The sequence below is a fragment of the Rana temporaria genome, chromosome 2, assembly GCF_905171775.1.
Source record: "Rana temporaria chromosome 2, aRanTem1.1, whole genome shotgun sequence".
NCBI lineage: Eukaryota > Metazoa > Chordata > Amphibia > Anura > Ranidae > Rana > Rana temporaria.
In genome coordinates, this window is record NC_053490.1 from 350,802,000 (window position 1) to 350,828,812 (window position 26,813).

A 26,813-nucleotide genomic window follows, 5' to 3' on the forward strand; every position below is an offset into this window, starting at 1 on the left:
ACCCGGGGTTCCGTCTATATCCATCCCGAGGACAAGAGAATAGGTACAATAGACTCCCCGAGGTAGTGTACCCAGCTGAGTACAATTCAACCTAATGCTGACAACAGTGCATCACTAGACCAGCACCCATACCCCAGCATTCGGTATTGAGTACAACAGCACATATACCATTGAAACAATGACAAAAGCCACAAAAACTCCATCCCCGTGACTTGATTTCAGTGACCATGCCCCACTACCACCTGGTAGGTCCAAGGAACACCCTAGTTCCATGACTAACACCCCATCGGTATCCTCTAGGACAAAGAAACAAAACTCGCCTATGTCCTAAATTATACCTAGGTGTTTCCTCCCCCGCAATGATCTCCCCATCCAGAACCCACAGTAAAATACCTTCCCAACATTCCTCCGTCACCACCGTGTATTGACCTGGAATGCAAAAGACATCGTGGTCACACTTCTGACAGGGGGGAATATCAACCTGCTCTCAGCTTCCGTACCCTCTGATCACATGTGGGTCACTTAGCCCCAAATGCACCAAGATAGAATCCTCAGTCAGTAAGCTCATTGATGCCAACATATCTACAGACCGAGTCTGCACTTCTGTATATGGGATCATACAGCACCTCATCTCTCACAATCCAAACCAGTACAGCCCATCCTGGCATTTGACTACCATTTTGGATTAGTGTAAGCGACGAGTTTTGTCAGTCTTACTGAGTAGTGATGCTAACTCCTCAGGCTACCGCCCATCATACAGAGATTTGTACAATCAGCCTGATACTGGTCAATAACTCCGCCTGCCCCTGCATGTACGCCAGAGCCAATGACCTGTTTTTGTCCTATACCTTATCACACTCTCTTCCAACCTCTTAACATTGTCGATAAAATCGTGAGCCATATTAAACTGGGTATTTATGTAACTTTGTTGCATGTTGTCACAACTGTCACCAATCTCTCTGAGCAACAAAGCAGTGCTTATTGTCTGAAGCCATGGCTGCGGGTCTGTTCCTCAGGAGACCGCTGTCCACTCTATTACTAACACCCATCCCAGCTCCTATTCCCCCTATATAGTGCTGAATACACCCCTCCTCTGTTGGGTTACTCCTCAGAAATAAGCATCCTGCGTGAACCTTATGCTGTGTCTGCACATCTCTGGGAGAAGCCACTGGTCACTTAACAATCACTTGATTCAGTGTATACTCAGCACATACAGGGCAATAGTCCTAATACAACCACTGTGAGATGCTGCAGCGTCATGTGGTGAAGGCATACTGTACCCTGTTAGCCCGCGTGTATTCCCTTTATTTAACAGGGCATGTTCTTGTATGTAGTTACTGGCATTACTCGTGCAGGGATTCAACCTCTCAGGTGACACATCAACTAGGTGTACCTCTCCCATGTCCAGTAACTGAAAGCTTCTTTATAGGACTGCTAAGCTTGAGACACAGCCTCTACGAGGAAGTTTTCACCCCATTGATGTATCATCTCGGGGGATCAGGAAGGAATTTTTTCCCCTGCTGTAGCAAATTGGATCATGCTCTGCTGGGGTTTTTTGCCTTCCTCTGGATCAACTGTGGGTATGGAGTTGGGTGTATAGGATTTTACTATGTTTTTTATTTTGTTTTTTTATTTTTTGTGGTTGAACTGGATGGACTTGTCTTTTTTCAACCTGACTAACTATGTAACTATGTAACCTGGCACCCTCTAGTTTGGCCAACAGACACCCTATTATGCATAGGTGCCAGTCTCCTGGGTACCTGCATCACATACATTTATGTCATACTAGTCACCCATTCCAACATTTCTTTCAATTCCTGTCTGGACTCATAACCCTCAGAACAGGATGGACTCCAGGGTGTAACCCAGTAGAGTCTGATAGGATAGTACCCAAATTAACCGTGATATATGCACAAAGTTCCGTCCCTGCCCTTAGGGATGAGAATAGAACGAGTTGGATTTACCTAACCCTTCCCTGATATGAAGCCCAGGGCCTCCCAATGTGTTCCTGATTATCTCCAGCTCTATAGTGATTACGGTATCCAATGACCCACCTCCTGCTCCAAAGACAGTCGCCATTGGGCCTCTTTTTAGTATGGGAAATAGTCGGGATACCCGGATTGAAAACCACCTGCCACCAGGAACACCCGATCCCTCATAGAGGCTGCACACTTTTTCCCTCCTATCAATTCAGTAATTAGACTATGTTATCCTTCACCCCTACAAAACAAACTGCCTTCACCATTTAGACAGGACTCCCATGAAAGACAGGAGTCTAGTGCCACCCTGGGGCACTGATTTTCTTGGCATGCAAGTCACAGACCACCAGTTAGGGTACACAAGTAATCTAGGACAGGAAGGACACCTATGGATATTAACTGTGGAGAATACTGCATGCCCACATATATATCGGAAGTGAGGGCCCCTGGAACAGCCAAGAGCTGGTATCACCCCATACAATCTTCCTGCACGCCTTTTCTCCAGACTCAACCCTAAAACTATACAATACGAGGCCAGACCTATGCACTTTCAACTCGTATGCCACCAGGCAGGCCCTCGTACTACATGTCTGCCGGTAAATCTAAGGCCCCATACTCACGAGCAAACATGTCTGCTGAAACTGGCCCGCAGGCCAGTTTCAGCAGACATGTTTGGTCGTGTGTGGGCGCGAGCGGGCCGAATTCCAGCAAACATTTGCCCGCCGGGCCTTTTCCCAGCGGGCAAATATTCCTGGACTTGTTTTAAAACAGTCCGCTGGAATTCAGCCCGCTCGGACATGTACGGTCGTCAGTACAGACCTACCGTACATGTCCAGGCGCCCGCCGTCCCTCGCATGCGTCGAATGACTTCGACGCATGCGTGGAAGCATTTTAAAGGCGGGCCGCCCACGTCGCCGCGTCATTGTCGCGGCGACACCGCGTCATCGACGCGGCGACACCGCGGACACGCCCCGCGTATTGTTTACGCGCGGACTTCTGTACGATGGTGTGTACAACCATCGTACAGAAGCCCTCTGGCAGACATGTATGGTGAAAACGGTCCGACGGACCGCTTTCACCATACATGTTTGTCCGTGTGTACCCGGCCTTAAAGAAACTGGAAAACAAGAATTGCATAATGTGTATCCAGCTCAAGGCAACGGGTGCTGACCAATAGACTAAGAAAATTCCCTTGTAGCACTGAGGCGCTGGGATCACTGAACAGTAGGGGATACACGAGCTGACCGGTGTGCATGGACACACACAGCTATTCATTAGGCAATTGGTAACAACTAGCCACCACAACTGACAAAAATAAAAACTCTAGGAGAGAAAAAAAAAAAGTGTCGCATGGTGACACGAAAGGAAACCGCTGTGAACTTTATTTGGGGACATACAGATAGCCAAGGACATTAGCATACCTTAGCCTGAGGCAATGCAACCTTGTACAGCCAGGCTTAACAGCGGGGGGGGAGTTTAAGAAGTCCTAAAAACACAAGTCTGGCCAAAGTAGCATCAGGATTTTATCTATTAGATCTATGGAACTACACGTGTCAGCATGGCTGATCTTCGGTAATAAGAAAACAGATATGCCACGGATCTATGGTCGATCCATTTCAACCTCTGGAGAATACCCCAAAACCCTTTTACCACTAAGTGTGGTACCCCTGAACGCTACTTAGCCTAATATATGTGTTAGAGTGCCAATTATCCCTTGCAGTCTTACTCAATTTTTCTTTCTAATACGCGGACCTCAGTTAGTTGGTTCTGCTATTCAGTGGATCAGAACATGTAACCCCCACTAGGTGGTCCAAAAACATAGCCAAATGGACTGACCACTAGACGTTCCAACTAGATAATGGTCATGAAAACCTAAACCTTGTGAAACCCGACAGACTGACCAACATAAAGATTTAAAGATTTCCTCTTATTCTGAAATCCTGAAAACCCAGTTATCGATTCTGAGGGATAAAACACAAAATAAAATTTAGTAATAAACATTACATTTTTTCTTAACCTGGAAACAAAAAAAAACATGGTTATATACCTGTAACAAGACATTAGCATATGAAACACAAATGTACATTACATTATATTACATAAACCGTGCACTTTCTTTTAAAATACCAAAAATTGTTGAGCTCAACTTTTCATCAATATGTATTACTATAATACATATTGATGCCATATGGATTTTTATTCTATGGTATACCAATAATTCCCCCCTAAAAAAATGTATTTACCATGGTTAAAAATTATCAGTTTTAAAACAAACACATTTTTATAAGTTTCCCCTTTGTCTTGCAAGACAGTCATACTTCACCTATTCTGAGTACATTGGAAAACTTCAAAAAAAAAAATTCTATGGAAACAAAGATTACCGTTAATACAAAAAAATACACATTATATATATATATATATATATATATATATATATATATATATATATATATATATATATATATATATATATATATATATATATATATATATATATATATGGCATCTTACTTTTCTTTTACCATTTAATCGGCTCACTCAATTTGCATGACAATATAGCTGTTCACACACTCTCACAGAATAGAAGGGGGGTCATTCGGGCTGTCAGCACTGAGTCAGCAGCTGAGAACACACGTCACACACTCTGTTTGACTAGTGTCAAGCAAAGAGAGGGGGGGTGGTTGCTCTGAACTATAGAACACCATTCCCAATTTTTAAACCTTAACCAACACAAAACAAATCCTCATGCCATCACACACAACCTCACAATCCATGGATCTCACACATTTCCGCACAACACATTTAGCTAGGTCAAATATGACCTTAAGACCTTACACAGATCCACATGTTCTATAACCTACTTAAACCCATAACCTCTGTTTATCACTTCAAGGTTTAGGCTCTCTGGGAATGTGGATTCCCTATTAAAAATACTCACCTCATCAGTTCTGTTATCCTACCATCCCTGTGCTCCAAGCATCTTGCATTTCTCTTAAAAATACAGTTTCCAGTCTAGCGATTCCCATCATTTATATATTTCCCAACCCAAGGTCCATATTTATCATTTCTTCCCTCGGAGCCAAGTGGTAAGGTTCCCCACGGTAATTCCGTTTTGAAGCGATTTGATTTCCCATCTCTTTACGAATGTAGGACCTTGAGCTGTTCCCGCAACCCTTATGGGGCGCTTATTCCAAAGCTAGCTACACTTTGACATGATTGGGTTGACAGGGCTTGCACCTGCCACCTTTACCGATTTTTTTTTTTCACTACTTGCCAGAACAATCCCTGTACTGATTATAGTCCTTCAAAAAATTAGCCCGGAGATTTTCCAAACCAAACGGTTCAACCTCCCCGCAGACTTTCCAAAGTATTCTAAAAGAAATGCTTACTGTACCACAGGGCTTCCCAAGCGTTAAGCATGATTAGACCCTATGATGGCTTGTACTAAAGGAGGCAATCTTAACTGACGAACACCTAATTACACTATGATTTTTTTTTTTTAGCAGTTACCATATAGCCAGTGTTTCCAGATTCAATTACACCGCTTACAATCCCCAGTTATTTGTTTAAACCAGACCTGGGCAAACTACGGCCCGCGGACCTTTTAATCCGGCCCCCGGGCAGTGTTGCCAATAGGGTTGTCCCGATACCGAGTATTAGCGGGAGTACTCGTACTCCCGCTAATACCCCCGATACTAAAATAGAATACTTCCCCCCCCCCCGCCGCCAAAACCGCCGCCGCCGCCGCTGCCATGTTAATCACCGCGGCGGGGAACATTACAGACAGCGTTCGTTTGAACAGCTGTTTTCCCTGCTGCGCATAGACACTCCCCCTTGGACGGATCTGTCCAATCGCGAGCAAGGGGGAGTCACCTAGACACTCCCCCTTGCTCGCGATTGGACAGATCCGTCCAAGGGGGAGTGTCTATGCGCAGCGGGGAAAACGGCTGTTCAAACGAACGCTGTCTGTAATGTACCCCGCCGCGGTGATAACAGTAGGTACGGGGGACATGGCTGCTGTACGGGGGACATGGCTGCTGTACGGGGGACATGGCTGCTGTACGGGGGACATGGCTGCTGTACGGGGGACATGGCTGCATTTGGGGACACATTAAAAAAAAAGTATCGGTATTCGGTATCGGCGAGTACATAAAAAAAAGTATCGGTACTTGTACTCAGTCCTAAAAAAGTGGTATCGGGACAACCCTAGTTGCCAACCGTCCGTAGAATTACGGACAGTACGTAAATAAAAGGCACTTTTTCCCTGTTCGTAAAAGTCCGTAATAAGGGAAATGTGCCCGTAAAAAGATCCGAATGTGAGCCGCAGCGCAGGCAGCGTCTAGTCCTCCTACATTATGCATAGCCTCGCCCTCTCTGACCGCCCAGCCCACCACCACCCGCCGCCCAGCCAATTATCAAAGCGCATTTTCGCGCTAACAACACTGCTGCCAGCCTATTCAAAAGAGCAGCGCGGGGAAACTGAGGAACATCGTAGAATGTGTGGACTCTGTGGAGAGCGGCACCTGCGGGATAGCACACGGACGGAGTGGACTGAGTGAAGGCAGACGGGGACCGACCAGTGCGCCTGCCTGTCTGCTCTGCCCGCCCGACTGACTGACTGTAGCAGTCGGCCAGCCGCCATGCTGGTGCCCGGACCTGGAGTGGACCCTGGTCTCCACTCTCTTCGTTGGAGTAGGACTCCTCGCGACGCCTGCTGCCTGCCCTCAGTGCCACTGCCCTGGCCTTGTCTGGTGAGTCCTCAGTCCAGCAGCAGAGTGTGAAGTGCTATCCTACCTAGACATCATCAGTATGCTGTGTCCTCCTACTGTGCCCCTTTCACCTCTCCACAGGTCAGATCTGTGGAGAGGTGAAAGGGGCACAGGAGGAAGACACAGCATACTGATGATGTGAAGAAGTGATATGATAATTTATTTGCAGCCTCTGTGCCATGTCCCCAGCCTCTGTCCCCCTCCTGTGTCATGTCCCCAGCGTCTGTCCCCCTCCTGTGTCATGTCCCCAGCGTCTGTCCCCCTCCTGTGTCATGTCCCCAGCGTCTGTCCCCCTCCTGTGTCATGTCCCCAGCGTCTGTCCCCCTCCTGTGTCATGTCCCCAGCGTCTGTCCCCCTCCTGTGTCATGTCCCCAGCGTCTGTCCCCCTCCTGTGTCATGTCCCCAGCGTCTGTCCCCCTCCTGTGTCATGTCCCCAGCGTCTGTCCCCCTCCTGTGTCATGTCCCCAGCGTCTGTCCCCCTCCTGTGTCATGTCCCCAGCGTCTGTCCCTTTCCTGTGTCATGTCCCCAGCGTCTGTCCCTTTCCTGTGTCATGTCCCCAGCGTCTGTCCCCCTCCTGTGTCATGTCCCCAGCGTCTGTCCCCCTCCTGTGTCATGTCCCCAGCGTCTGTCCCCCTCCTGTGTCATGTCCCCAGCCTCTGTCCCCCTCCTGTGTCATGTCCCCAGCCTCTGTCCCCCTCCTGTGTCATGTCCCCAGCCTCTGTCCCCCTCCTGTGTCATGTCCCCAGCGTCTGTCCCCCTCCTGTGTCATGTCCCCAGCGTCTGTCCCCCTCCTGTGTCATGTCCCCAGCATCTGTCCCCCTCCTGTGTCATGTCCCCAGCCTCTGTCCCCCTCCTGTGTCATGTCCCCAGCCTCTGTCCCCCTCCTGTGTCATGTCCCCAGCCTCTGTCCCCCTCCTGTGTCATGTCCCCAGCCTCTGTCCCCCTCCTGTGTCATGTCCCCAGCCTCTGTCCCCCTCCTGTGTCATGTCCCCAGCCTCTGTCCCCCTCCTGTGTCATGTCCCCAGCCTCTGTCCCCCTCCTGTGTCATGTCCCCAGCCTCTGTCCCCCTCTTGTGTCATGTCCCCAGCCTCTGTCCCCCTCCTGTGTCATGTCCCCAGCCTCTGTCCCCCTCCTGTGTCATGTCCCCAGCCTCTGTCCCCCTCCTGTGTCATGTCCCCAGCCTCTGTCCCCCTCCTGTGTCATGTCCCCAGCCTCTGTCCCCCTCCTGTGTTTTGTCCCCAGCCTCTGTCCCCCTCCTGTGTTTTGTCCCCAGCCTCTGTCCCCCTCCTGTGTCATGTCCCCAGCCTCTGTCCCCCTCCTGTGCCATGTCCCCAGCCTCTGTCCCCCTCCTGTGCCATGTCCCCAGCCTCTGTCCCCCTCCTGTGCCATGTCCCCAGCCTCTGTCCCCCTCCTGTGCCATGTCCCCAGCCTCTGTCCCCCTCCTGTGCCATGTCCCCAGCCTCTGTCCCCCCTCCTGGGCCATGTCCCCAGCCTCTGTCCCCCTCTTGTGCCATGTCCCCAGCCTCTGTCCCCCCTCCTGGGCCATGTCCCCAGCCTCTGTCCCCCTCTTGTGCCATGTCTATAACAAGTTCTCGTACCAGTTGTCCAACAATGATATTTACTGCTTTTTATAAAGAAATACAATTGATTTTATGCAGTATTGAGTTTAGCCTTTTGGCCCGGCCCTCCAAAATATTTTTAGTTTCTCATGTTGCCCCATCGAAAAAATAATTGCCCACCCCTGGTTTAAACAGAGGAATAGATTCACACACATCCAGATAATTCAGTGTGATTTTAGTCTCCGTTTCCACTGATGCGATTTGCCATGCGACTTTGGACCCAAAGTCGCATTACAACTCGCAGCCCATTGATTTCAATAGCACCCATTCCAATCTATGTGGCTCAATGCTGCAGCGACCGATAAAGGTACCTGCACCATTTTGATGCGACCTCTGGATAAAAAAAACGCATTCAAAGCCACACCACAGTCGCATTAAAGCTGCATTTCCAAATCGCACCCTGAATCAGGCGACATTGGAGTTGCACCAGTGGAAACGCAGCCCAAAAGCATAGGTGCTGACGAAACTGAAAATTAACTTTTGTGAGATGGATAGGGAAGCTTTGCTCAACAAGAAAAAGCTTCATTAAGCACCTACCATGGATCTGGACTTTATCACAGTATACAGCAACCAATACCAACAATTGGAAAAGATCTTCAAATAGTATTGGCCCATTTTGAAAGAGCACAGAACTTTAGCAGCGGTATTGCCATCACGACCCAGACTCACCCACCGCAGAGCACCAACACCACGAACACACCCCGTCCACAATGCACTCGATCCCCCCAGGGAAGCGAACACCCGTCCAGAACCTGAAGGACTCCACAGACGCCAGAGATGCCCACCGTGCAAAACAAATAAACCCCAGCCCCGGAGACAAACAACCCCAAGTCCCATGTCCACAACAGAGAACCCCAGACAAAACAACTCACCACCTGCAATAGCACCCATGTGACCTACGTCATAGAGTGCCCCTGCCGACTCCAGTACGTGGGCCGTACCACCAGACCCTTACGTGTAAGAACACGTGAGCACATCAAAAACATACGTAATGGATTCCCAAAACATAGTCTCTCTAGACATTTTGAGGAAAAACATCATAAGGATCCATCCTGCCTCACGTTCTATGGGGTTGACCTTATTAAAGACCACTGGGGGGGGGGGGGCAACAAAAAGATCCAGGTCTCGCAAAATGAGACCCGTTGGATACACAGGTTGGGGTCTCTAGCCCCTAGAGGCCTCAACCTGGATATTGATTTGAACTGCTTTATTTCTAAATTTTTTTTGATCACAAGTCACTTCTCTTTGCTGGCCTGCACAGGGTGCTGACTTTATTCATTCATCAATTTCTCCTACTAACGTGGAGGTTTCTTGGACACCAACTATTGGTGGAGGTTCACCAACTGAGTCACATAGGTTTAATAACCACTACACCCACACCTTATTGAATATTAATCATTATAGCGGCGCCATCGCCCCACTGTTTATTTACAAAAGCATAGGTGTGTTTCACTCACAAAGATTGGCCTAATCTCATTCAAAGGGTCAACTGCATAGAGGCACACTGGGCCAGATTCACAGTCAGCAGGGTAAATTTGTGCGGGTGTAACGTATCCGCTCTACGTTACGCCTCTGCAACCCATACGGGCAAGCGCTGTATTCTCAAAGCACTAGCTCCGTAAGTTTTGGCGGTGTAGCGCGAATCAGCCGGCGCAAGCCCGCCTAATTCAAATTTGGATCAGGGGGGGCGTGTTTTTTTGTAAATCTACTGTGACCCGATGTGATTGACGTTTTTGCCGAACGGCGCATGCGCCGTCCGTGGAATTTCCCAGTGTGCATTGCTCCAAAGTACGCCGCAAGGACGCCATTGGTTTCGACATGAACGTAAATGACGTCCAGCCCCATTCACGGACGACCTACGCAAACGACGTAACTTTACTGCGTAGGCCGGGCGTATGTTCTGGAATTTGCGTATCTAGCTAATTTGCATACTCGGCGCGGAATTCGACGGAAGCGCCCCCTAGCGGTCAGAAAAAATATGCAGTTACGATCCGACGGTGTAAGAGACTTACGCCTGACAGATCTAATGGACATCTATGCGGCACTGATTCTAAGAATCGGGCGCATAGGTACGATGGCTCGGATTAGGACCCACGACGGCGTACCTGGCGTTGCGCCATTTTAAGTCCTTTCTGAACCTGGGCCACTGTCTCCAAGATTCCAAACAGAAATCCCTATTATCCGCACTGACACCCTGCTGCAATTTCATTCTAAATATATCTACATTATTCAAAATCAGTCTCATAAACACATTCGCATAGACAAAAAGACAAAGTTAAGTTCTGAAAAGTTAGTTTGTTAGGCATTCAGACAGGTTAAAACAAAAAACTCTTAACCCAGCTCTGTCCACCATACCAGAATTCCTATTCATCCAAACTTTAAACTCTCCTTTCACACGGGGGACCATTTGTCATAGAATAATCAATAACGCACGTACATAATTAAAAATCAGCGATTCATAGAAATATTAATATTGTACGTGAATAATTAAGATAAGCTAAAAAAATCTTTTTGTCTATATAAAAATTAAAACAAAGAATAGCGCTGCGAAAAACAGAAAAATATTACATTTATTGATACAGAGAAGAAACTTGTATTACTCCAATATTTCCAACCATAACATAAAGGATGTCACTTGTTAAAACAGAGAGGATATTGCTGAATACTGATACAACATACATGATAATATGGCTATAGAGGAGTCAATAAGTAATGCTAAGTTGTAGAGAGAGACAGAGGGCGAGAGAGAGAGACAGAGAGAGAGACAGACAGAGAGAGGGAGATAGAGAGGTTACATCACCACGCCTGGGTCAGCTCATCCATCATGCTTCAGTCTGCTTGGTCAAGGCATCATACTCTGATTTTATACCCCTCAGACTACACCTTTTCCCTCCAAAAAACTCAAGTTTCCCGCGGATACGATTGGATGACTTATGTTTCTTTACAGAATGACAGTTAAGGACCCTTTTTTAACCACTTCCATACAGGGCACGTATACACCTTCCCGCCCAAGCCAACTTTCAGCACTGTCGCACTTTGAATGACAATTGCGCGGTCATGCTACACTGTACCCAAACAAAATTGGCGTCCTTTTTTTCCCACAAATAGAGCTTACTTTTGGTGGTATTTGATCACCTCTGCGATTTTTTTTTTTTGCGCAACAACTAAAAAAAGACTGAAAATTTTGAAAAAAAATACGTTTTTATTTTTTTTCTGTTAATTTTTTTGTAAATAAGTAAGTTTTCTCTTTCAATTACGGGCACTGATATGGCGGCACTGATGGGCACCGATGAGATGGCACTGATGGACATCGATGAGGTAGTACTGACGGGCACAGATGAGGTGGCACTGATTGGTGGCGCTTGTATGCGGCACTGATGGGCACACATAGGCGGCACTGATGGGCACACATAGGCGGCACTGATGGGCACAGATGGGCACTCATGGGCGGCACTTATGGGTGGCACTGATGGCTACTTATGGGTGGCACAGATGGGCACTGATAGGTGGGTACTGGGCATGGATGGGCACTGTGGGGTGGCACTGATGGACACTGTAGGGTGGCACTGATGGACACTGGGGCGGCACTGATTAACCTATGTTGCCAGTCAGTGCCCATTTGTGGGCACTGATTGGCATCTTTTTTTTTTAATGCTTTTTTTTTTTTTTACAGCCTTTTTTTTTTTTTTAGCTTTTTTTTGGGGATCTGCCCTTCCCTGGTGGTCCATGTGGCGATCCGAGGGGGGGCTGCGCTGATAAACAGCGCGAACCCCCCCTGTCAGGAGAGCAGCCGTTCGGCTCTCCTCTACTCGCGTCTGTCAGACGCGAGTGAGGAAGAGCCGTCAACGGCTCTTCCTGTTTACATCGTGATCAGCCGTGATTCGACACGGCTGATCACGTGGTAAAGAGTCTCCGTGAGAGACTCTTTACCGAGATCGGTGTTGCGGGGTGTCAGACTGACACCCCGCAACAACTATCGCCACGATGCGCGCCCCCGGGGGCGCGCAGCGGCTCAGAATCCTGAGGACGTCATATGACGTCCGGTCAGGATTCTACAACCACTTTGCCGCCGTCAATCTGTCATTGGCGGGCGGCAAGTGGTTAATAATACACACACACCTAGTAACACAGTCCAAAATGTGGTCTTCAAACAGCAGATGACAGGAAATTCCTGTACTTCACTGAGGGGACACTTCTTATCAGATCCCCATCCCTTTGAGATAACCTCCCTATGTTATTATAGGTTTAAAAGCCTTTTGTTAGGTGAACTGTAACATCGAGTCACTCTGTTGACTAGAAAAACAGGACAGTCGACCAACGACTCATTAATAAAAAAAAGCCTTGTACAAGAATTACATATACACCTTCATACAAATCTTATAAATATGGATTTGAAAAATCTCTACCACAAGACGTAATAACAATATGTACGTCGAGGCGGTACTTGGTCACATTACAGCATCACTTCCAGTCCCTCTGGTTGTTGGTTGACGGCAGTGGAGCGCACACTAGTCACCACGCTGACCGCGGATCTCCATTTACACATCTACATACCATCCAGCCTCAGTGATGCGCTAAGGCACGATTTAATGTAAGCAGCCACTTGACCTTTTTTTGCTTTTAATTGTCATTTTAATAAATGGGATTACACTATTTTGGATTCTTCTATTTTTTTCCATACATACTCTGCTTGTGATTTTCCTATTTGGGAGAGGTACGGACTCAGTGCACAGTCTCCATTATTGTATCAAGCAAATTGACCTTTTGTAACACTAAGGTCAACACCATCTGGTAAGCAGATACCCATATGTAGAGCACTTTGGGTGACAACATAGGCGGTGAAGGTGGCAGCAATTCACCACGATTATTGGAAGAATTTTTCCTTGTTTATCACATTGGACTTTCTTTTCACACTTGCTTTGATATATATGTGTAATCATACACTACTGTGGAAACTTGTTTTTTTTTTGGGGGGTTATATGTGAGGCTATCGCTTCGATCGTTTGAGCAAGAGCACTAATTCTAGCCCTAGCCCTCCTCTGTAACTTACAACCTGTAGATTTTTTTTAAACTTTTCTTATGGAGATTTTTAAGGGTAAAAGTTTGGCGCAATTTTGAAGCATGACATGTTGGGTATCAATTTAGTTGGCGTAACATTATCTTTTTCACAATATAAAAAAATAAATTGGGCTAACTTTACTGTTGTCCTATATTTTATAATTTTTTTTCTTAAAAAATGTGTATTTATTAAAAAAATAATTTAAGACCGCTGCACGTATACGGTGTGACAAAGTATTGCAGTGACCGCCATTTTATTCTCTAGGGTGTTAGAAAAAATATATAACGTTTGGGGGTTCTACGTTTTTTTTCCTAGCAAAAAAATACTTTTTTTTTTTTTTTACTTTGTAAAACACAAAATCTCAAAACTGGGCTGAAGTGTTTAGTCATAAAAAAATATATATAGATCTCAATCAGATGTGTTTTTTCTGGATTTAGAGATCTAAAAGGGTAACGGTCATTTCAAATCCCGTAATTATTTCAAACCCACCGCTCACATCCCCCTTGATAGTTGCCACCACAAAACGCATTAGGCGGAACTGTTCTTTACAGGGGGATTTTCTGTAGTTGCAAAAACATATTTTGAATTATAATGTACAATATAAGAAATTTGGGGGGATTTTTGCTAAGCATTGGAATATATATATAAAAAGGACAGTGTTCTCTGCCTTGCTGTTTCTTCTTTCCCACGGTTTATTTATAGGAATGCCCCTTCTTTTAGGTACATTATTGCAACGGGAGCAGTAGACCCCACACGCATACAGTGCAAATGTGCAAACCCATATATACAGTGCATGTATTTTATTTTTGAAAGAACTGTGTTTATTTTGTATGTTTGTGTTTTTACAGCAGGTTCTTGGTGTATCCTGAAACGTCTGTACTCCAATTTAGTTGCTCATAACCATTGGTTTTACGACATACACCTTCAGATCCATATGTCCAACAAGGGAGATGATTGCTATTTTTATTTCTACTCTACATGCACTAAGGTAACAAATGCAATTTCTGAATTATTTATTGATTTATATTCATTCTTGCCTAAGCGAACAGAAAAAAATATTAACTTAAATCCTGATCACATCATAACACTTACCGTAGCCATTCTACAGGCATCATTCTTGTATTGTGTTTTTCAGGAAGTGATTGGCTATTCTAGCTATTCACACAGGTTCTCTGGCCCATACAGTGTGAATGAGCTGTTTGCGCAGCGAGAGCTGTCTGTTACTCTATAAAAATGCAGCGGCTGTATGAACAAACCGCAGATCCTAATGCGATGGGTGTGGGTGAGTGGCCCTGAATACACAGTGTTCGAGGGCCATACACCTGCATCCACGTGCTTGTCAAATGAGGACCTGAGGCTGTGTTCGTACATCCCTATAGTATTACATAGGCTGCCTGTATCCCCATAGGATAACATGGGCTGCCTGCACACAGCAATATCCATATGAAAAAACACTGATTTACACTGTACAGGCCAAAGCACCTATGTGAATAAACCTTATTTACCTCAGATTTTTTTTATTAACTCAATACAGTTTTATCTTTTACATTTACCAGGAATTTTCTAAGTTATGTTATGTTTGTGTCCACTAATAATGATTTTAGTGTATTTTAGTGAAAGCTATTTTAATATGATTGTGGGCGGGCTCTGTCAGGTAGGCTGTACGGGGCCCTGTGATTTCTATCAGCAGCCCTGCCTGAATGTAAACAGCACCAAATCTCTCCATAAAGAGTACCTATCACTGCCTATTGCTAACTATTGCATTTGTCACGCATGGATACGTAAACGGCGTTCGCACCACACATGTGAGGTATTGCCACAAATCTCAGCATGAGAACAATAAATATAACACCAGACCTCCTCTGTAACACTAAACTGGTAATCTGTAAAGGCTTTAAAGCGCTGCCTATGGAGGTTATTAAACCTCCATTCCAAGAGCGTGGACAATTTTAAAGCCTGACATGTTGGGTATCTATTTACGTGGCATAACACCAGCTTTTATATTTTCTCTTTCGTCCATGGAAGGGCACCGCTTCCTTATACTCTTGACTGTAGGGTTATGTTCTGTCTATTAGGAGAGGACTAGGCAGACATGTTAATGGTTAAAACATGTAAACTTCAGCAAAGCTGAAATAGCCCCGCCCAGGGGGCGGTCCCTCTGGTCATAACCCTTCACACTGCCCTGAGCAGCTCCGTTTTTTTCTGCCTAGTAGAGAAGACCTGGCTCCCTTTTGGGCCCGTGGTCCTGAAGAGATAAGGCTTAGGCCTTAGCTACGCGCTGGGTCAGCCACGACATACCCCATTGCTCCAGGTGTGGCCAGTGAGCTTTTTGCTCCGCGGCTCCCATATAATCAGGCTGCTTGCTGTCTGTCACAGTGGGCCGTGGCCAGCAGCTACTCCGTACTGCTCAGAAGTGGGTCTGTCAGGAGATGCATCAGCAGTCCTCGCAGGGACGGGTAAGTACTTGGCGTCAGAAGCTGGCGATTCTTCCCCAGACATTGCAGTGGTGACAACCGGTGAACAACCCTGCAGTCCCTGTGGACACTTGGTTGGCAGTCCTGGAATCATTTGTTGCCAGAGTGGAAGCGGTGTGTGGGCGAAAGGGGGGTAAAAATGCCCCTCCCCCACTATCTCCTGGGTATAGCTCTGACTTGGGCCTGGCTGCGGCCCAGGGTCCTGGTTCTAAGGTGTCAGGATGTGGACCAAGAACTTTCGGACAGTGACTCCAGGTCTGGGTCAGCGCAAGACAAGGCACAGGTTGGAGCTCTTATCACTGCAGTGCGGGACACTCTTAAGCTAGAGGATACTGCCGGGACATCTGCTGAGGGGTCGGTCCCTTTTGGGTCCCACAAGCAGGCCCGCACTGCGAAGGTGTTTCCTTATGTGACCTTTTTTGATAAGTTCATAGACAAGTCCCTAAGCGTATCGCGTTGCCCCTTTTGAAGCGCGCCTTTTAAAAAAAGTGGGCATCTCCCCCGGTTGTGGACCCCCCGATATCCAGGTTGACCCTGCAACCACGATTCCAGTTGAGAGAACTCCTGCATTTAAGGACCCTGCTGACAGGAGGTCCGAAGTGGTAGGTTGCTCCATTTTCTCTATGCTGGGTTCAGCTTTGCAGCTTATTTTGGCTGTGGCACTGGTGTCAGACACTTACTGAATGGGCAAGACTATTGCACCAGGAGTTGGAAGAGCATCATGCTCCTCCAGGCTGTGTGGAACTGGCTGACCAGTTAGTGCACAATGCAGCCCTGGATGCAGCTTCCTTGATCTCCAGGGCCTCAGTATCTTCGGTGGTTCTGAGGCGTCTGATTTGGCTTAAGGTCTGGTCTGCAGACCAGACTTCCAAGAAGGCTCTGGCAGATTTGCCTTTCCGGGCCGGTAGGCTATTTGGTGCCTCCCTGGACGACATCATAAAGGATGACACGGGGGGGGGGGGGGTTTAAGAGCACGTTCCTCACTTATTCCAGAAAAGGGAAAGAGCCATGCCTTAGGCTGGGACCCTTTTTTTTCGCGTAAAAGCGGACAGACAAAGAGCCTGCTGGGGGACAGAAACGTCCCTGGGTTCGTAAGCCAAACAAGCCTGCGAACAAATCTGCGACAGCATGAAGGTTTGCCCCTGCCCAACTCTCGGGTGGGGGGGACGTCGGCACGAGTGTGCAGCTCGGTGAACCTCCCTGATTTACGACCAGTAAGTCTGCGAAAGTGGTTTAATCAGGGTACAAGATGGACTTTTTTTCTCGTCCACCAAACAGATGCTTTCCCTCAAACCTTCCTCTGGTTCGTCGGGATGCCCTTTTTGGGGCAGTGCAGGACTTGTTGAGCTGCGGGGTAATCATACTTGTGCCACTGCGGGAAAGGTTTCAGGGTTTCTACTGGAATCGGTTTGTGGTCCCGAAGTAGGACGGAGTCCGCCCAATCCATGGTCACTACACTCGCATGTGTTCCTCCTCCTTTGCTTAAAACCAGACGTGGATCTCCTGGCTTCTCGACTCTTTTGAAAGGTGTTGAGGTTCATGGCCAGGGCAAAAGATCCTTGGGCGGACGTGACAGATGCGTTGGTGGCCCTATGGGGACAGTATCGGCTGATATATGCATTTCCCCCACTGAAACTACTTCCTCGTCCGCTCCACAGAGCGGAATCCGAGGGATCCCAATGATCCTAATTGCCCCAGATTGGCCTCAGCGTCCTTGGTACGCCGACCTAATATGCCTGGTGGCGGATGCTCCTTGGCAACTGCCAACGCGAAAGGACCTTCTCTCGCAAGGTCCCATTCTTCATCCTGCTTTGCAGTCGCCGGCTTTTTTTTTTTTTACAAACAAAGGTGCTTTATTGTAACTGTAAGTCAGACAATACAGTATACCCCCTTGACATGGTACAAAACAGGACATACAATAAGGAACATCTGCGTACAGAAGATAGCTTAGATCAGGCATTGTAACAGGCCACATCATGTCACTCAAAGAAACAACGGCAAATAGGGAAAGTGCACCAATGTTCGAACCCCACACACCCTCCCCAGAGGTCACAGGAGACGAGACCCAGGGCCATAAGGAGGAAAACCAAGGAGCCCATACTTTTTCATATTTCCACGGGCAACCACGATTAATGTAAGTGATTCTATACATGGGTAAGGCAGCCTCAATCTGTGCTTCCCAGGAGCAAAGGGATGGGGGGGGTGGGACAGTTCATTTCAAAAGTATCTTTCTTAGCGTAAAATAAAAGGTAAGAAATCGGTCATTTCAAATGATGCGGGCGCTGTGCATCCTCGTGCACCCCTAACAGTGCCAGCTCAGGCAGCATCTGGAGGGACAGCTGCAGCCTCAAATTAAGTTCACAAAACACCTCTGACCAAAATCTTACTACAACAGGACAGTCCCAAAACATGTGGAGAAAGGTACCAACTTGAGTCCTACATTTAGGGCACATGGGATCTCTGGCCGGGAATATGCGATGGAGTTTTTGTGGAGTGTAATAAATTCTATGTAGGAATTTGACCTGAATAAGCTTACCTTGGATGCAATGACAAACTTATGGCCATAATCCAGGCAGTCTTCCCAGCACTCCCTATCCAATGAGGGTATGTCACTGTGCCAAGCATCCCACAGTCTCTCCATCTTGGGGGAGTCCTTACACAAAAGCGCCCCGTACAATGTAGAGAGAGGCCTAACAAGATCTCCCGGTGCCAGAATCTATGGGGTCAGCCTGGAGAATGGACCGCTGAGGGAACTGGGCCCTTGCCGCAGGTTTAAGTTGCAGGTATCGGAAATGCATCCAACGGGGCAGGTGGTACGCACCCATTACTTCCGGGAAAGGGTAACTCGCCCCGGGGGGCAACTTGGCTCAGAGTAGTGATACCAAATCATGCCCACACCTGAGGGTCCGGGATGGAACAGAAGTGCGGCAGAGCGGGGTTGCCCCTCAGTGGATGTGCGGGGGACCACTGATTGGGTTTCAAATAGCGTTGCCGAGCAGCCGTCCACACCCTCCATGTCGCCCGAGTAGGCCCGGGGACCACCTCATATGCCCCCGACCCCCTATAGACAAAATTACGGAGGTCAGCCAGTGAACCAAGGCAATTGGCCTCCAGGCAGACCGCTGCATTAGATCTGGAGCCCTGAAACCACCAATGAACCGACACCAACATTGCGGCCCAAAAGTACACCTGGAAGTTAGGGAGGGCCAGGCCCCCCATGTGCGCAGCAAACCACAAGGTGGAGCGCGCCAACCTGGGGATCGCACCGCCCAAAATAAAGGAACCCACACAGTTATTAATGTTTTTAAAAAACAAGACCGGGACCCATACTGGACAGTTCCTAAATAGGTAGGTAAGCTTAGGCAGTATCATAATTTTTAACAAATTTTATACGACTGAGGAGGTTAAGCGGTAGGTCAGCCCAGGCAGTACACCTGGAACGCAGGGTAATCAGGACCAGGTTCAAATTATTTTCAACATACTTAGAAGGGTCTCTGGTCACCAAAACACCAAGGTATCCGAATTCCTCCACCCACCTCAGGGGGAAGCCCCAGAAACCGCACCAACATCAATGGGAAATAACACAGATTTACCCCAGTTGATTCTGATGCCAGAAAATTTCCCAAATTCATCAAAAATACACAGTGCAGCTAAAAGAGAAGGGCCTGCATCATTCAAGTATAGCAACGCGTCGTCGGCATACAGGGACAGCCGCTCCTCCAGCTTACCCAGGACATCCGGAAGCACTCCTGATCAAAATCGCCAGGGGTTTCAGAGCCAGATCGAACAGGCCGGGGGAGAGCGGGCATCCCTGCCGCGTACCGCGATATAAGTTAAAGAGGAGGTTCACCCTAAAAACCACTTTCTCTAATTACACTGGCCCCCCACATTACAATACGATTATGCCTGTTATGTTTTTAAGTTAGCTTAGGGGCCAGGATTTCCGTTAAGTTCATATAAAATTCAGATGGCAAGCCCATCCGCCCCAGGGGCCTTCCCACCCCGGAGATGTCCCATGGCCACCTGCACCTCCTCTAGAGCGATATCCGCTTCCAACCCCTCCCTGGCCTCATTAGAAAGAACGGGGAACGATAAGGGGTCTAAAAGAAGAGAGGTCCGAATCATCTGAAAATTCTGCACGAGAGTAAACGAGTACGAGTAAACGTCTCTAAAAAATTCCCCAAAACGACGATTGATGCCATCTGGTGCAGCAATCAATTGGTCTTGGCTGTCCCTGATGGAGCCAATAGGAGTAGATGGTACGGCACCTTTGGCCACTAGGCCAAGAGCCTCCCATCCCCCCCCCCCATGCTCAGACCCTTTGGGCCGAATACAGGAGGGCCTTATTGGTTTGTGCTACTCTGGCCGTGGAGCGACTCCCAACGCCCGCCACCATGTCTGATAATGCACATCATCTGGGGTAGCGACAAATTCAGCCTCCAGTGCAGCAGCCCTAGCCTCCAGGTCTTCCAAAGACTGAGCTGCCTCTCGCTTAAGGCGAGAGATGCTTGTTATAAACTCCCCCCTAGCCCATGCCTTAAAGGAGTCCCACAGGGCCAGAGGGGCAGCAGAGTCAGATTTGTCAGTCCAAAAATTACAGATAGAAGCAGCAAGAGGTTCCTGCAAACGCTCGTCATTAGCTCAGAATCTGGACAAGCGCCAGAGACAGGATTCAGGGGGGACAGTCAAGGCAATAGACAGACATAAGGGAGCATGATCTGAAATACCCCTGAGAAGCACAGTAAGATCCCTGACACATTGCAACACAGGGCCAGATGCATACACCAAATCAATCCTAGACAAGGTCTTAAATGAGGAGGAATGGCAAGTGTATTCCCTCAGTGTCGGGAGCATGTGTCTCTAAACGTCAGTGAGAGCGAAGGTTCCTGCCCACAGTCTGAGGTCAGGGGAGTCACGAGCCGACGAGCTCAGCCTGTCCAGGTCCGCAGAGGGAACCATATTAAAATCTCCTAGAAGGAAAACTAGGGTGGTATCCAACTGTACAACAAATTGCATGATCTCATGCAGGACCTGGCATGATGCTGGCGGTGGAACATATATCCCGACCAACACAACAGTCTTATCATATATAGTAGCATGAATGATAACAAATCTCCCATCCCTATCAGTCTTGAACTCCAACAGCTGAAATGGCAGGGTTTTCGGGACCAGGATGCTTACCCCACGAGCATACGTTGAATAAGTGGAGTGGTGATTCAGTCCCACCCAAGCCTTTTTAAGGCAGATGGTCCTCGCACCTTGCAGATGCGTTTCTTGGAGGATGCAGATCTGCAGGGTATGCTTCTGGAGGAAGTGGAATACTAGAGAGCGTTTAACCACAGAGTTGAGACCTCGCACATTCCACGAGATTACATTAAACGCAGACATTCAAGGGTCGGGGAAAAATAAAAATCGGGGGAACCTCGCTCGCAGGGGCAGCATCCCGGCCCCCGGCTGCAGGTGGCCCGACAACGCCCACAGTCCCATGCCAATGGTACACATACAAACACAATAGCAGCACCTGTGAAAAACAAGGAATGCTTAAGTTCCCAAACATCCAACGCCCAATGTCAAGGAGCGTGAACCAATGGGTGTAGTTCTTTCGTGGATATGATCTGTCCACGCACTGCGATGAGGCTCCACCACAAAGTCGGGGGAAGAAATAAATATCAATGGGCTTTTCTAAAAAGTGCCAAAATTGAGCAAGTGGGAAAAGACAAAGGGAATATGGTGATCCAACATACGAACCAGCAGGATGAGAGCAATTGTGAGCAAGAATCCCCTCTTTCTTGTAGAGGGAGACATCAACCAACCCCACTCTGATCCAGAGGAGGCACTTCAGTAGGCATACACCTGTCTCCAAGCATGTAGTCAATCAATGTTTGAGCCGACCAGCATAACAGATGCAGTCTGTTCAAACAGGTTGAGAAATAAGCGTTGATATCTCCAGGAAAGGCACCGTTTACCCTATAGTGCACTATAAGTAGGTTCAAGCGGTCCGAAAACACCTGGAGATCCAGGGGCACAAAACTTGAATCCGTTACATAAGGCAGTCAGAAAGCAAAAAAAGGAACAAGGCACAACAGGTGCAAAAGTACTGACTCACTTGCAGGGGGACATCAGAAAAAACATCCAGCAATCCACAGGAAGGATGTGCAGCACAGGCAGGACGCCATCCATCAGCGATGTGGGGGGAGCGAATCCAGCCAGGAGGAAGCATCACAAAGGGAAGGTAAAAAATCTTGTTTCGCCGTCTTGGACCCTCAAGCGTGCAGGGAATAGGACACTGTGCCGAATGCCTTTGGCACGCAGGGCTGCTTTAACGTGATCGAACGATTGCCTCCGCTTCTGTTTTTCAACAGAATAGTAGGGAAAGATAAGGAGCTTTGTGGTGTTATGCAGCAATTCCCCATTTCACTCTGGCAGCCCTAAGCACCTCATCCCTGTCCCTGAAATTAAAGAACTTGAGGATGAAAGTACGAGGTGGAGCAACCGGCGGGCCAGGCTTGGGCGGGATGCGGTGAGCCCTCTCCACAGCATAGAAGGGCGAGAATTCGGCCTCCGGCAGGAGGGAGCGCTGCAATTTCTCCACAAATTCAGTCGGGCGCTATAGGACCAGCGTAGATAAAAGGCATAACAGCATACATAAATGCACACACATGCATACATGCACAGTTGCATATATATATATATATATATATATATGTGTATGTGTGTGTGTGTGGTGTGTGTGTATGTGTATATATATATATATATATATATACACATACACACACACACACACACAGTAGATTGTCTTAATAAAAACGGCAGTGCTTTACCTTAGCTCTTCCTGCCGGGTACTGCACTTTAAGGGGAGATAAATAGCACAGCACATACTGTGCTTTCACTTTAGGCTAATGTGACGATGAGCTCCCCGCACAGTGCCTGGTACAGTGAGTTCGGTTGACTATCGTGGAGCTCGTCTCGGCTGTCCTTGCCGCTCCTATCGATGAGTGCAAGAGGCCCTCAAAGGCCCCCTGCAGCAAGGGGCCCAGTCGCCATGGCGACCCCATTAATTCCGCCACTGATCTGTGCTGTTTGACCCTGTGTCTGTGCCAGTCGTATGACTAGAAAAAAAAAGGATTTTAGACAATGAAGGCTAGAGGGGAGGGGCAGGGAGTGTGTTCTCAATGCTGGCTACAGAACTGAGAGGGAGTGGGAAAAGGAGGGGGAGATGCAGAGACACACAGGAGAGAGCTGCAATGGTGGTGGCACGTAAACTGACCATGCTTTCATGGCTCAGCAGCCATTATAAACGTGGTCAGCTCTCAGAGGGGAAGTTGGGACCAGGCATGATCTACCAGGTACTATAGAAGATAGAAAGGGGCAATAGGAAAAGCATTATGCTCCAGCTTGTCGTCATCAAGGGCTGTGCCATCATCAAGGGCTGTGCAGACCAGCCAAAAATCCCCCTTACCTTTGTTTCTCTCTGCAGGCCACTGGTTCCCTTTGCATTGGTATGGCGTTCCCTGTCCCCCCCTCTCTCCGGCGCCCGGCGTGGGATTGGGTAGTGATAGTGAAGCATGGCGTCGGTAGTGAGAGCGTACTCTCTTCGCTGTATTATACCGTGACCCGGAAAACCCTGGGCTTCACTTCCGGCGGATGTGATGTCATTACTGCGCGCCGGAGCTTGTGGTTCCAGCCTCCGGCACAGAGAGCAAGGATGAAGGCCGAGCCAGCGTAGATAAAAGGCACAACAGCATGGGTTTTAGACGCCAGCACAATGGAGGCATCCCACACTCCGGGGAGTCTAACGTAGGCTCATCACAGGGGTAGGCTGGCATGGCCAGAATCTTTTTTTCCTGTGTACCCATTTTATTAAAAGGGGAGCTATAAGACCCTGGGGGAGCCACCTTTAATAGCTCTGTGGGAACCTTGACACACTGGGAGGTGGCCAGAACTACATGAGGTTTTCATTTGTTAAAAAAAAAAAAAAAACTCTCTCCCTCTTGTCCCCCTCGCAGAAAGAATCGAGATCAGAGAGCCACTACCAAGACAGATGAGAAGAAATGTCCTTCTTGTAATGCGAGGCTTTCATCTAGTTACACAAAAACTTTGTATCCTACTTGCATCTCAGTTGTGTTTAAAGAGCGAGGAGGATTCCCCCTTTTCAAAATCCAAGTAGTCTGAAAAGGTTTCCCTTTGATGAGAACCCCAACTTAGTCTGGAATCAATCCCCTAAATTAGATGCCCCCTAGGAAAAATGTCAAAATGCTCAGATTTGGTCTTTGAGGACATGGGGTACTTGAGTGACCTCCTTGACGAGAGGCGATGTAATATTAAAAAGATCATGGGACACTGCAATGGCAAACTTCAGACCTATACTGGCAAAACTTGCATAGCCTGAAATGTGGAATTTTTGATTAAAGCAACTACAAGAGTATCTGACAGCGTGTACCCCTAGGTCAGAGCTATTAAAAATCCTTCCCCATGCGCTTTAACCACTTAGCGCCCAGAGGACATCATATGAAGTCCTGGGCTTTGGTAATTTGTGGGGCTATATCTGAATGATGCCTGAAGCTACAGGCATCATTCAGATATCGGCATTTTCAGCCGGCGATTCCCTACACTATAGGAATGATCACAGCGCTGTTCTGCCGCTTGATCGTTCCTACGGGCGGCGAAATGGGACGTCCCCCCCTCCCGCCGCCCTCCGGTGATTCTACTGACTCACCTGTGCGATCGGTGAGTCGGTGACAGGAACCGCCGGCCCCCGGATGCTGATCACAGAGAATTCCGGCAGACCAGGTGGTCGCCAAAGTCTCTATGATCGTCGGAGGCCAGGCGCGATGTTATGACGTCACGCCTGGCCTCTGCATTCAAAAAAACGGCGGCGCTTCGGCTGTGAAGCGGTGATTCCCAGCCTAGTGGTGAGATGTGGGGTCTTTATTGACCCCATATGTCACTGTAAAGAGGTCCTGTCATGCATATTCCTATTACAAGGGATGTTTACATTCCTTGTAATAGAAATAAAAGTGATCAAATTTATTTTTTATTTTTAAAAGTGTCAAAATGTAAAAAAAATAAGTAAAATTAACAATAATACAAAAATGTCCCTGTGTGCTCGCACGCAGAAGCGAACGCATAGGTAAGACCCACCCACATATCAAAATGGTGTTCAAACCACACATGTGAGGTATCGCCGCGAACGTTAGAGCGAGAGCAATGATTCTAGCCCTAGACCTCTTCTGTAACTCAAAACATGTAACCAGTAAAAAAAATTAAAGCGTCACCTATAGAGATTTTTAAGTACAGAAGTTTGGCGTCATTCCACGAGCGTGTGCAATTTTGAAGTGTGACATGTTGGGTATCCATTTACTCAGCGTAACTTCATCTTTCACATAATACAAAAAAATTGGGCTAACTTTTTTTTTTTTTTTTTTTTTTTTTTAAAGCATGAAACTGTGTTTTTTTTTTTAAATGCGTTTGAAAAATTGCTGCGCAAATACTGTGCAAGATAAAAAGTTGCAATGACTGCCATTGTATTCTCTAGGGTCTCTGCTAAAAAAATATACGCTACGCCGACGCAGCACACAGAGGCAAGCACTGGATTCACAAAGCACTTGCTCCCACTCGCTCTTAAAGATACGCTGGGTTTCCCTGTAGGTGGAAGTGGGCGTGAGCCATGCTAATGAGGCGTGACCCCATGCAAATGATGGGCCAAGCGTCATAGAAGTACTTAAAACGAACTGCGCATGCGCCGTCCCGTGGACGCATCCGAGTGCGCATGCTCAGAATCACGTCGGAACTACTCCCTAAGATACGACAGATCACTGCCTATGACGTGAACGTAACCTACGCCCAGCCCTATTCACGTACTACGTAAACGACGTAAAATACGACGGCTGTGTTCCCTGGTCCATACCTTGGCATGAGTTGCGCCTCATATATGGGGAATAACTTTACGCCGGACGTACGTCTTCTGCAAAATGCATATATTATGTGCCAGGCGCAAGTACGTTCCTGAATCGGCGTATCTCCCTCATTTGCATAGAAAATCAATGGGAGCGGCTAATGCGCCCAGCGTAAATATGCGCCCACGATACGACGGCAAGTTACGTCGGTCGTAGGAAGCCTTTTTTTAGGCGTATCTTAGATTTTGAGCACGGCGCACAGATACGACGGCGCATAGTTACTTACGCGGCGTATCTCGAGATACGTCGGCGTAAGTGCTTTGTGAATCCGGGCCATAGTGTTTAGGGGTTCTATGTAATTTTCTAGCAAAAAACTGCAAAAAAAGATGATCTTTACATGTAGAAACTTAGTGTCAGAATTGGTGGTTAAAGCAGTAGGCTTTATTGCAGACGCCTCGACCGATTCTGTAAAACTATCAGCCAGAGCAGCCTCATCTGTAGCAGCCAGGAGAAAACCCTTTGGCTCAACACAGCCTCTAAATTACACGTGATTTTGTTATCCTGACTGGACGTCATGACGTCCAGCAGGATAACAGCCGCCACGCGCCCGGAGGGGCATGCATCGCGGCGATTGGTGGTGCGGTGTGTCAGTCTGACACACCGCTACACCGATCTCGCTAAAGAGCCTCCGATGGAGGCTCTTTACCACGTGAATCGCCATGTCCAATCACGGCTGATCACGATGTAAACAGGAAGAGCCGTTGATCAGCTTTTCCTCACTCGCATCTGACAGACGCGAGTAGAGGAGAGCCGATCGGCAGCTCTCCTGACGGGGGGTTCACACTGATTGTTTATCAATTCAGCCCCCCACGGATGGTCACACTGGACCACCAGGGAAGCCGCCAGGACCACCAGGGATGGGGGCAACATGTGGATGGCCAGGTATGTACCCCATGGCCATCCATATACTGTATAAAAAAATAAGTACAATATATGCCAATCAGTGCCCACAAATG

The 26,813-nt window shown here is 47.8% G+C and overlaps 1 protein-coding gene across 1 annotated transcript in view; it reads left to right on the plus strand.

The window, feature by feature from the left end:
* ZC3H11A (zinc finger CCCH-type containing 11A) overlaps window positions 1-26,813 on the plus strand; it is an 810,109-nt gene that overhangs the window by 80,481 nt on the left and 702,815 nt on the right. The window contains exon 2 of the mRNA XM_040337594.1: window positions 14,276-14,415. Within this exon, the coding sequence (XP_040193528.1) occupies window positions 14,362-14,415 (54 nt within the window). The 5' untranslated portion in view covers window positions 14,276-14,361. The remainder of the gene's footprint in view (window positions 1-14,275; window positions 14,416-26,813) is intronic.